This window comes from Mandrillus leucophaeus, unplaced genomic scaffold (genome assembly GCF_000951045.1).
Source record: "Mandrillus leucophaeus isolate KB7577 unplaced genomic scaffold, Mleu.le_1.0 Scaffold1036, whole genome shotgun sequence".
In the NCBI taxonomy this organism is placed as follows: domain Eukaryota; kingdom Metazoa; phylum Chordata; class Mammalia; order Primates; family Cercopithecidae; genus Mandrillus; species Mandrillus leucophaeus.
In genome coordinates, this window is record NW_012098499.1 from 63,858 (window position 1) to 76,453 (window position 12,596).

Here is a 12,596-nt window from a genome sequence, read left to right on the forward strand (position 1 = left end):
TTGGTAATTTCATAGTTATTTTAATAACCAGGTTTACATTAACAGTCACTTGATGAATTTTTTTTCTTTAATCTCAGCTAAACTCAAAACACAGTTTTGTTCACGGTTCAAACCAAACAGCTCTTCACGTTCCAGAGCTGCTTCACAGCTAGCACAGATCACGGGAGATTACTGTCTGTCCATACCCACCAGACACAGAACTGAACACCCACACATCAGTTTTCAAAGAGGGAACTTACAATGAATGCTGGCTGCCCAGGGCAGCCCATGAGTGTATCTGGGACTCAAGCTGGAGTTTTCCAGGGGAGAAAGCCTGGGAAGCTTGTGGCAAGGAAGTTGGGAACTGCCCACCCTACTGGAAAGGGCTTCTCAGGGATGAGTGAAAATCACGGCTCAGGTGTTAGCCCTTTGTGGAAACATGACATTCTCAGTACAGATAGTTGTGAAGAACAAGGCTGAGGGATTTTGAAGGAAACCCATTTTCAGGATGACTACAATCCTGCCACTTCTAGAAAACTTAGAAGTAAAAGAAATATCTCTACTACAGGTAACTGATTCAACAATTTCACAACACCCTCTCTACTACCCAAGCCTGTGGCCCTCAGAGAGAACCGGGATGGATTGCCATCTGGGTTCAGAGGCAATATGAGGAGGTTGGGGGGATGGCGGGGGCATCCTCAGGGTTGGGAGGCAGGCCAAGGAATGAGATGGCAAAGGACAGCTTGGGAATGAGAAAGAAGATCCAGCGTGCCTTCCTACACTTGCATGAGGTGCCAGTGAATTCAAAGAGGGCCAGGACTCACCATCGTTTTCTTTTCCTAAATCTTTTGTATAGGCCTGTTTGATATGTCTTATGAAACGAAACAAATCTGAATATAAATTTTAAAATAGTGGGAGTTATTCTTGCAATTCCAAGGGATTTCTATGCTTGGAGAGTTAGTAATGGTAAGAGAAGAAAGAGAGGCTTCCTGAGCTCATGTTGTTCCTCCTGAGGGCATTGGGGGTTGTTCCCACAGCAAAGAAGGCTTGTGCAGAATCAAAGGTTCTGCTGGAATGGTTCACTCCGGAAGTCCAAGGGCAGTGCAGATGACCAATTTGGCCATGGAAGACTTATCTTCATGGCACGGAGAGGTTGTGCAGGGATGAGTCGGACTCAGGGGCTGAGTAACAGCAGAGCAGATAGTGCAGAAGTGAATGCTCAGAAGTGAGTTTGTGTGTGTCTTTTCCTCTCTCTGGTGGCTGTGGCTGGTACTGCAACCTATCCCAAAGTACAGCCTAGTCAATGAGGTATATGCTTCAGACCTGGCAAACTCTCTCTGCACATAAAACTGCTATTCTGAGTTCTCTGAGAGACCCCCACATCTTTCAATTGTAAATTAAGAGCTACATTTTCCCTTTTACTACATCTCCCTTAAAAGAAAAGCACCACGTGAGCTTTAAAATAGCAAGAGTCCCTATTCTAAGGGGAAATAATCTTTTGTTCATGATTTGAACAGAAGGTAGCTTGCTAGGGGAAATCCTGTTCCTTGGCTATCTCCAAATTCCTTTGTAGCCCAGTGTGTACTTTTCTCTGGTCTTCAACTTATTCAAACCTGCAGTCAGAGATAATGGTCTCTCCTAAGCACTTAAAAGGTGTCTGAGGCCTGCTCTTCTCTTCAAAGTACTTAGTACACAGGGTTACAGGTGCGACCACCTGGATTCCCCAGAGCATAGAAGTCTGATCCCAGGTTAAATATATTTCTTCTGAAAATGAGCATCTTGGTTCTATAGATTCTTACCTTGCTCACAGGACTTGCTCCAAAACTGAATTTTCAGAAGCGGCATGATAAGGAAAGAGATATTCAACTCTGACAGACAAGGTAGATCCAAGCACCCACACTAATTTCTTTTAGGTGCCCCATAGGGAAGGCTGCATCATGTCACTTCCACTCACTTAGGGGAGATTCTAGGACTGAGACACAAAGTTCCCCCAGAGTTGCTGCTAATGGAAGGGGAAACAGATGGTTTGGAATGGAAAGGTGGAACCAGGGCCACAGAATGTGCTCGCTCTGCTCAAGACTGACTTTGGCTTTCCCAAATTCCCGCTTGACTTCCCTATAAGCTGACATGACCCCTGACGGTAAAAACTAGGGAACACCTAATAAAACCAACCTTCAAAAAAAATTCTAATTATCATGGATGTGCCAGGATCTCAGATCAAGAGAACCAAACACAAACTGCTTGTAAGAGAGGCCCTTCATTCTGCCTCACCTGAGCTAAAATCCTAATTTGGGATGCCAGAAGCATGCCACTCTTCTCGGTTTGCAAAGACAGAAGAGTGAGAGGTGATCTCCCCGTATTTAGAAGGAGGCGTCTTTAAGCTGTGGGCGCACTCACCATGTGGGCCTGTGCTATGTTCTCAGCTGCTGGCTTTTAAGAGCACCAAAGAGGCAGGGAGGGCAAGAGGAAGAGAAGTGTTGTTTGCTCTGTCCCTGCCTGGCCTTCCCAACCCAGGAAAGAGAAGGATTTGAAAGCAACACTGAGAAAGAGTCCTGAGCAAACACTGGCACAATCAAGCAGGTGGAAGAAATGGTTGTGTTTTGGTGTTTTAATGAATGTTCAAAGAAACAAAATTTACTCGTAGGGGACGTGACAAAGAACAGAACCCAAAGATTGCCTGCCTTCTCGGCAGACCCTGGGGGCTGTGGGGATGTGACAGCTGCCACAGTGGCTATCTTCCATGGAAATAACGTACGTCATCAACACAATATACAACACCCCTTCCGCTCACCTGACCCACCCACCTCCCTCCTACATGACCTACCCCAGCCCCTCTGCACCCTCCACCTTGTTCTGGGCTCCCACCACCCACTCACCCCAAATAATCTGCGTCCCTTTTGTTCATTTCCCTGACGTCCCAGCTTGTCTGTCCCCTTGTCATAAGATGCAGCACTACACACGCTCTCAACACTATGATAGAGCAGACTCTTTTACCTTAGTGGCCTGTCTGATTGCATGCATGTAAATGGGGGGAGGGGAGTCAAACAAATCAAGGCTATGCATAAACAGAAAACAAAGCAATATTCGTAAAGCTAGGCAAGCGAGCGTAACATTGGAGAAACATAAGGCTTGAGGCTTATTGATTCTTTAGATCACAACCGTTTGGATTCGCTTTCCTTCTTAAACATCGGTGTACCATTTTGGCTTCAAAACAATCTCTTCTTGCTTCTGCCCCTCTGAGGAAGGTTTGCTTAACTCAGAGAAGTGATATTAGAACGGCCACCTGGGGGCGCCACGATGCGCTTGCTGGCTGAGCGAACCCCCTCATCCACTTGGGTGCCTACAGTTGGAAATAAATTTCCAAGGGGGAAAAAAACGGGGTAGGGGATAGGGGGATGCGGGCAAGAGAGAAACTGGGTTAATTTTAAGAGTGCAAGATAGGAAGTGCCTTGCTGGCCTCACCTCCCAAGAAACTTCCATTCCAGTCTATCAGGTCTTTTAGACTTTTCTTATGGCCCCGGAAACTAGCCTCTGGTAAGAAAAGCCAAGTTCTTACCTAGATTTCATCTGACCCAGAGCACGATAATAATACTGGGAAGAAGAACAATGATAAGGACATGACGCTCATTGTGGCAGGCAATGTTTTAGGTGTTTAACCAATTGTCTCCTTTAATTCTCACCACCATGGTTTGAGAGAGGCACCCTTATCTGTTTTACAGAGGAGATAACTGAGGTTCTGAAAGGTTAGGTCACTTGCCCGAGATCTCACAGTGCAAAGTGGTGATGGTCAGGTGTTCGTGACAACAGCACAAAAAGAAATTTCAATCTGTGATTGGATCTATTCAGAAAGAGCCTCTAAAAGCTTAACAATTACGGTAGCCAGAGAACAAGAAGAAAAAAATGGCAAAAACTTTGAAAAAAATTGCTTATGCCTAGCAGAATGTGACCTCTGGCAAAGTTACCTCCAAACTTTAAACTCTTTTCCTTTGTCTTTCTTCCACTAGGTCTCCCTTACCTCTTTCTCCCGTGTTTCTGCTTCTCTCATTCCTTACCCTTTCCTCATATGCTGATTTTACCTTTAAATGTCTTTCTTTTCTTGTTATCTTACTTCCTTCACATTTAAATTATTCATTATAGGAATGCAAATCTACATTTATTTTTCTCTATTTTAAGACTACTGGTTATGGAGCAACTGAATGATTATTTTCTAATTATATCAGAGAGTTCTTAAAGAATTGTAAGACTAATCATATGGCTAACACATAGTAGATGTTCAATCAGTGGTAGCTAGTGTTAGCATTATTATAATTACTAGGAATGGGAGAACATAATAAAAATCCTAGGTTAGAAGACACTACTGCAATTTGAGCATAAAAATAATTTAAGCTATCTTTTAATCTGGACAAATAAAGAAAACATACTATGTTGCATAGCACTCATAGGCTAATGCTAGAAATCACTATCAATTCTTAGAGGGGATCAGCTCCCCACCTCTGCCCCCAACCAGGGCTGATTTCTAGGCAGAATGAGTCACCACTTAAACCTGGTCTTCAGCCTGACTGCCTTGTCTTACTTTCTTACCAGGAACCCTTGTTGACCCAGGCAACCTTCCTGCTTGCCCCAGTAACCTTCTCCCTAAAGTTGACACCAGCACTGGGCTGGAAAATGCCTTCGAGTTGAATTCTCAGGAACACCCTCTGGCCTCAGAACATTGATCTTCCCCCTCCCCGCTCTCTTATTTTTTGATGAGTCTGTCCCACTCACCGGACAGGCTAAATCCCGACTGATGAAGATTCCTCACAGGTGGGTTCGGCCGAGTAGGAGAGCCCCGAGCAGAGCCTGCGGGGGTACCACCTTTGGGGGTGGTGGTCAGATCAAACACAGGCCCATCGTACATGCCCCTCGGGACGGCATGCAGGTCTGCCATCTGCAGCCAGAGAACAGCATGTCACCATTCATTCATTCTGTCATTCAGCATTTTAGGACCTGTTCTAGGCAGCATAATTGGTGAATACAGTGTGTGTAATAGGAGCCAGGAATTAGTAAAAATAAAGATAATTTGAGGAAAGGAGAAGCAGTATAAAATAAATAAAGGAGGATGTGATGATAGAGTGACAACGGAGGTGGTCAGTGAAGGCCCTTCTAAATAGATGAGCTTCGATCTGAAGGATCAAAGGACCTTGTTATGGGGTTGGGGTTGCCCGAGGGAGGAGGCTGGGGGGATACGGGGAGTGGTGTGGATGACAGTGAAGCCAGCAGAGAGAAGAGCAAGGACAGAGAGCTGAAGTGGGAATGATTATGAAATAGAAGAACAGCAGTACAGCTGGAGCAGAGGGATCGGAAGGGTAGGTCACGACATGAGGTCACAGGTCCTGGCCGGGATGGATCACACGGGAGCTCCACCCTCACACTCTTCAGCACACACCAGGGTGGGCAGGCCTTGAAGTGAGTGTCTGTGGTCTGACCCACTGACCTCTGGCTGTGGCTGTGAACTTGCCCTGGGACTGTGGAGCCAGCCAGCAACTTCCACCCAGCACATGCTCTGCTAGGCCTTGTGCCAGGCACTAGGGCCTTTGGTCATGGGAAACACGGTGCCTCCCGCAAAGGGGCTTACAGTCTTTTAGACAAACACTGTAAGAACACCCAAGGCAGCGGCACACAACCTCCGCCCATTTCTTAACTTTGGCCAGAGGGGATGCAATGAGGACGCGCTGCCAGACGAGCCTGACCATGCAGGATGGATCATCACAAGAAGTCCTGTGAGAGCCTCCTTCCCTGTTAGTGACTCAAGTGCTGGCACAGAAGTCAAGCCCATCGAATGTGCAGATGCTAATGATTCTGGTGATGTGATGACCGTATCTGTACTCCCCAAAACCAAGAACTCTACATCATCAACACTTCTCTGGTTTAGAATCTAAATCACACTCATAGAAATAAAGGGTCAATACTGGGGAAGCCTCCTTCTTCTCTATTAGGCCCAAACTGGAGTGTGGAGCTCAAATTCCACAATCCTAGGCTAGGGTTAATATACATATATATACACACACATACATATACATATATATACACATATGTGTATAAAAAAGTACAATAAAATAAATACAATAAATATAAATATGTGAATATATTTATTTATATGCACTTTTATATTTTTTAAATTATATATATTTATATTTATTGTATTGTTATAATAAATACAATACACAATAAAATATAAGCTGTATAAATGTTTACTTATATATATTATTCTATATTTATATATTAAGCAGATATAAATATAATACATATAGTGTATATATATTTAATTGCTCTGCACCTCCATTTATACATAGGCACACATTTGCACACATGTATATATCTATAGACCTATACATATACACATATATCTCTGCATGTGTTTATATATAAAATCAGAGAAATAAAATTTTATTGAAAATACAGTAGCTAAAATGTTCTAAGTGTTTGCCCCTGTGGAGCAACACTGGACAGAATGAGATAGGGATGTGTGGGTGTGGATTCTTGGTTCTTACCTTTAGACTTTAAGAGTAATTTATTTTTTTAAAAAAATACGCCAGCCTTATTTTGAATTATTCAAATTTAAATTATTTTCAATAAAGCACTATAAAAATGTGGGAAAAGTCATTTGGGAAAAAAAGCTCTCTTTGGCCAAAAGTTTTCAACACCCTCTTTAATAGTACATGAAGTCTGTGTGGGGATAAGACTGTCACTGAATTTCTCTGTGAGAGTCTAGAGATCACAGTGCCCTGTGTTCATGGTTACTATCTCTGAGTGTGAATGGGACACAAAGCCCCTGCACCACCTCGGAGCTCCCCTGCTTTTTACCTTCCTCCGTGCTTTAATGCGCTTGTAGACATAGTCGGAGAACGGGCTGCAGGGGATGAAGCGGCCTGCCCCCTGGGTCACGTGCAGGTTGCCATCTTCCAGCATGATCTTGCCCTGGCAGATGACCACCAGAGGAGCCCCACGCAGCTCCATCCCTTCAAAGATGTTGTACTCTGCAGCCTAGAGACAGGGGTGAGGAGCAAAGCCACAGTAAGGGTGTCGAAAAAGGAGAAAGAGGAACGTACCTTCTCTGCTCGAGACCTTCAGTGTCATTTGCTGCTGATTCACCAGGCAAGCTGGGAAAAGCTCACCATGCATCTGCAAGCTTCCAGTGGGTAGAAGGCACTGGAGACAGATTTGCTAAGAAAAGACTAAACTTCCTAGTAAAAAGAAGTGTCCAATCTTTATTAAGGTCCTCAAGTGGAAGTCAACTTTTGTCATGGGTAATGTTCAAAGAGAAGCTGGATAACTATCCAGGATGCTGTACATCACTGTCTTGCACTGAGTGGGTGAGCAGAGAGGCTATGTGGCCTTTAGGTCTCTCTAGCTCCAAATTAAATAACATGAGATGACACAATATTTAAGCAAAGGCCATTACCACCAAAAATGGGATTTCTCCCTACCTCCTTCATTTACTCAACCAGCAAGACGCATTACTGTATTGCCAGGTAATTAAGAACATCAGTTTGGAGTCAGCTTGTCTGGGTTTCAATGCTACCTTCACTATTTGCTTGCTGCACAAATTATGTAATTTTTCTGTACCTCCAATTTTTAATCTATAAAACGGAGGATAACAATAGTCCCTATCTGTAGAAGACAAGTATGGAAACCCAATGAATTAAAAACACAGTGCCTGAAACATAAGTGCTTAAAAAATTAACTATTTTTAATAAGCGTGTCGAGCCTGTTTCTGTTAGATACCGCACTTTAATTATCATCCTCCGTATGAAACTCATCATAAGGAAGTCATCAGTGCTGTTTACCAGTTATTTCCCATTCTTTCTCTTTCCAGGCACAAAGGATCATTGCATGTCCTGACTTGCAGAAGTTAGGTATGGCCACAGGACTGGCTAAGATCAGTGCCATGTAAGAGGCAGTAAGGTACACCACGTCTAGGGGAAACTTTCAGAGCCAGTAGACCATTCACTAGGTCATGTTCCCCTGTCTCAGCAATCATGAAAACATATGTAGAGAGGGAGCCTCTATCGGTCTCTGTCCCTGAGTGACTGGGATGGGCAGAGACCATCTGGTGACCTCCCTGCTTTGGAAAGCAGGAGTGTGGGGAATAGAAAGAGAGATCAGACTGCTACTGTGTCTATATAGAAAGAAGTAGACATAAGAGACTCTATTTTGTTGTTGGTTTTTTTTTTTTGAACATAAACTCAAGACTTTATTGTCTTCATAATAAAAGATGACACTTAGAACTGGATCACTTTCTTCCCGTGCCGATATCACTCTCGCAAGCATGGTTAAAGTCCCTAAAACCTGTTGGACTTTCTGTAAGAAGTGTGGCAAGCACCAACCCCACAAAGTGACACAGTACAAGAAGGGCAAGGATTCTCTGTGTGCCCAGGGAAAGCGGCGTTATGACAGGAAGCAGAGTGGCTATGGTGGGCAAACTAAGCCGATTGTCCGGAAAAAGGCTAAAACTACAAAGAAGATTGTGCTAAGGCTTGAGTGCGTTGAGCCCAACTGCAAATCTAAGAGAATGCTGGCTATTAAAAGATGCAAGCATTTTGAACTGGGAGGAGATAAGAAGAGAAAGGGCCAAGTGATCCAGTTCTAAGTGTCATCTTTTATTATGAAGACAATAAAATCTTGAGTTTATGTTAAAAAAAAATGGAGTCTCTTATGTCTACTTCTTTTTATATAGACACAGTAACAGTCTGATCTCTCTTTTCCCCACACAGGAGAAACACAGTTGAGGTTTTGAGTCACTGAGATTTAGGGGATGGATTGTTATTGCAACCCGTCCTAGTCTAACTACCCTGGCACACCACATAAACACATTTCTCCTGACCAAGTTCTTTGCACGCATTCTCCATTCTACTCCACTCCCACCAGAGCAAGCCTTACAGACTGGTGGTTCTTGGCAGAGACGATCTTCACAGCATCTGGATCCCAGATGACTAGGTCGCTGTCAGAACCCACAGATATTCTTCCCTTGCGGGGATACAGGTTGAAGATCTTGGCAGCGTTTGTGCTTGTCACAGCCACGAACTGGTTTTCATCCATTTTCCCTGTGGCCTATTGAAATATAAGAAACTACATCTATATCTATAGCTATAGCTACATACATATCAATTGAGGGCTTCTGAACTCAGAGAAAGATGACCAACAAAGGCACAGAAATACAAAAAGAGGAGCCACCTGAAAAGGTGGTGAGCTACAGAACCTCACTCAGCAAGCTCGAATTAGTTGGGCTGTCATGACTACCCAGGCAAAATGGTCAAACACATGGTTTAAGACTGAAGTTACTGCTCCTGAAGTAAGCACTTTTTTCTGTATGTTCTTACATTTACTTACTAATTTACTTCTTCTAATTTCAAAAAGGATTATAGAGGGTTCACAGTAAAAACAAATGTGATTATAATCCCATCCTTTAGATATGTATTTGTGTTTGTATATGTTGTGTGCATAGAATAAATATGAAAGAACCTCACGAAATGATAACAATGGATTCTGTTGGTTGTGGAATCGAGATATTTTTGTTTTCTTTCAAGTGTGTGCTTGTCTGTAGTTTATAAAAAATTCTTTACTGAGCATGTGTCATGTTGGTAATTTAAAAATATACATTATCTTGGAACTATTCCAAATAGTGCCAGGATAAATATATACGTACTGCTCTGCAGTATATGAAAAAAGAAACACTATGTGAGAGAACAGACAACAATATTTATATTTTCCCTCTTTTCAAACCAAAAAGCCTCTTTACAGAAAGAATTGAGTTTAAAACCTAGCTTTGAGCTTCCTGGGAGCAAAGAGGAAAAAGAAAACTCAGTGAAATTACACTGTGTAGATTAATGAGGCATTAGTATACATAACCCTGATAAGAGTGTTTTTAGGATTTTTAAAATGAAACATAGAGGAGTAATCAACTTAATAATGAGATAATTATTGATTTTACTAAAATCTTTAAGAGAGTCATAATTTGAATGGTTCTTTCTTTTGTCAGTCCTTGTGATATGAACAAGGAAAATGAAACAGGCCACTTGCCAGAAGACATTTAGAGATAATCACTTGTATCGCCTGAATGACCATATGCCCTCAGTACAGGGCATCCTTGATAAGCAAGATGACTTTGGTCTAGACACAGACTCATTGCTTATCATTTCAAAGGATTATATCCAGTTCTTTCAAAAGAAGTCATAAAACTGTCCAAACAAAAAGAATTAACTCACTATTATTTTAAGTACAGGCTATTGTTCACTCAGATGAAGGAGTTGCATGTCTGGTTCCTAGTCCTAACAGTCTAGATGAGGAAGCCTCCTTCACAATGCGAGACCTTAGGATTCATCATACTAGAAGGAAATTTTCCACAATGCCTGAGCCACATGGTTCCAGAGACATCTCAGCAGGTACGAGATCCCATCTGCACTTGCAGTGTAACCAGCCCAACTGGTGACAGGAGGTCCTGATCTGGCCCATGGATGTTTCGGCCCTGGCCACCCTCCCATGACCTCCATGCCTTACCACAGCCTTGTCCCAGATGACAGACATCCGCTCCTCCACACCATTGGTGCCCTCAGGAATGGCTGTGAAGTTGTCCTTTCCAATTGCTTTCTGGGCAGTGCTGAAGGTGCAGTGGGCACTCCCAGATAGTTGCAGATCCCCACTGGCAAAGGAGAAAAGCTCCACATGAACAGGAGAGATGGCTGGAGGCACACACACTGGGAGCTTAGAATCTTGTGTCTACTGTGAGGGTTTGGACTCTGACTACTTGGGTTTGGAATCTGACTACTTGGGTTTGGAATCTCTCCTTTACCTCTTACTAGAAATACGAGCTTGGATGAGTTTCTTCCCCTCCCTGGGCTCAGTTACCCCATCTAGAAAGTGAGGCGGTGGGGTCAGATCATCTCTTTTGTAGCAAAATAAAATGGACTCAAATGAGCAATGTCACGATCCTACATGTCTGCAGAGGGCAGCAACAAAGGAGTCTCCCTATAATTTTGATTGTCATCATGACCAGCTATTTGAACTTAGGCAAATGATTTAGCTTCTCTGACCTTTAGTTACTTAATATGTAAATGATAAGAGTGCCTCACTCATAAAGTTGTTAGGAGAAACAAATGAAACTGTGAGTGTAGTCTTACCATAGAGCTTGGCACATAATAGGTTTTAGCTGCTATTACCATTATTAATATTATGATTCTATTAATGTTTAAAATAGGATGGGGAAGAGCCTGTTTTCTACTCTCAAGACTGCAAAAGAATTCCCAATACATTGTTCACACTGCAGACTCTGGTCTAGTTGATAGATGGGACTGCTCCAGTCCTCAACCCAGCTGGCCCCAAGAGATGCTTTCACAAAACGCCTGCTGCTGGGCATTCCTGCACCAACCTGGCCAGCAAGGAGTTGATGTAGTCCGGAGTAGTTGGGTCAGGGCTCAGGGGTGGGGATGTTACAAATGCAGCCGCCTTGGCCCAGTTCTTGCTCCAGTAATGGGTTCCATCTATGCCAAGGCTGGCAGTGATGGGCTCGCCAAACACCACGTTTCCTAGCCGGGACAGGAAATAGACAAGGGGTTAGCATAAAGTATGTGCTGCACAGGGCCCAGCCTATTTAATTTAACTCCTAAGCCTACCCAGGACTGTGTCTCACAGTCAGACAGACCTGGGTTCAAGTCCATGTTCCCACCTTTTCTAAGCCCCTGCTTTCCCATCTGCTAAATGTGACCAAGTTTGTATTCCCTAGATTAAAAGAAGCAATTGGTTGTTAGATGCAGTGTTAATTCTCAAATTTTGAGGCAAATTAAAATTTGAGGAAAAATAAAATAAAATATACATATTGATTTTAAGATTCATCCTCATTTCAGAGACACTAAAATGCTCCAGTTCTTGCTCTAGTAATGGATTACATGTATACCAAGGCTGAAATAGATATATTCTGAAATTGATGAAACGAGATGATGGCTACTTCTTAGGCTTGTGAAAATGAAAGGCATATGTGAAGCATCTGGCACCTAGAGGATGCTTGGTAAATATCGCTTTCTTTAGCTGTTACTCCTTCCCACAGTAGGGGCCCAAAGTCCCAAATGTGCCCCCACCAATGGGAATTGCTAGATCCTCCCATTATAATGATATGCTTTGGTTCCATAAAGTAAAATCCATTCCTGTGGATTAGAGACTCTCATGATTTTTTTTTTATCATGTTTGTTACTCCTAACATGATGACTTGCTAAAAGTCACCCAATAACCTAGGGCACATCAAACATGAGACTAGCTTCTTGGATTCTGCCTCAAAAATTAGTGGCTTAACTACCCAAACCATGGAGAGGGGATAAAGGCTATTGGAATATACACTGATCTAAGCTGTTTAGCTTCTTTAAGAAGAAGGAATATAGAAAGCATAGAAAATATAGAATATAGAAATATATAAAATAAATATATAAAAATTTAAAATAAAAATTAAATTTAAAATATATAAAACTTTAAAATAAATATATAAAAATATATACATATAGAAATATATAGAAAGCAAATGCTAGCTCACAGCTAGGTGGTTGGTACCAAGTTTCTCTATGCCAGAATCTGGGGCCAAAGCTACCCTATAC

At 42.6% G+C, this 12,596-nt stretch overlaps 1 protein-coding gene across 1 annotated transcript in view; it reads right to left on the bottom strand.

Moving 5' to 3' along the window:
• The window catches only part of DPYSL3 (dihydropyrimidinase-like 3), a 115,646-nt gene continuing 103,050 nt past the window's right edge, over nucleotides 1-12,596 (bottom strand). Inside the window, exons 9-14 of the mRNA XM_011978938.1 lie at nucleotides 11,384-11,540; nucleotides 10,516-10,657; nucleotides 8,899-9,069; nucleotides 6,823-7,002; nucleotides 4,744-4,906; nucleotides 1-3,319 (exon numbers count right to left, since the gene is read on the bottom strand). Coding sequence (XP_011834328.1) covers nucleotides 3,231-3,319; nucleotides 4,744-4,906; nucleotides 6,823-7,002; nucleotides 8,899-9,069; nucleotides 10,516-10,657; nucleotides 11,384-11,540 — 902 coding nt within the window. The 3' untranslated portion in view covers nucleotides 1-3,230. The remainder of the gene's footprint in view (nucleotides 3,320-4,743; nucleotides 4,907-6,822; nucleotides 7,003-8,898; nucleotides 9,070-10,515; nucleotides 10,658-11,383; nucleotides 11,541-12,596) is intronic.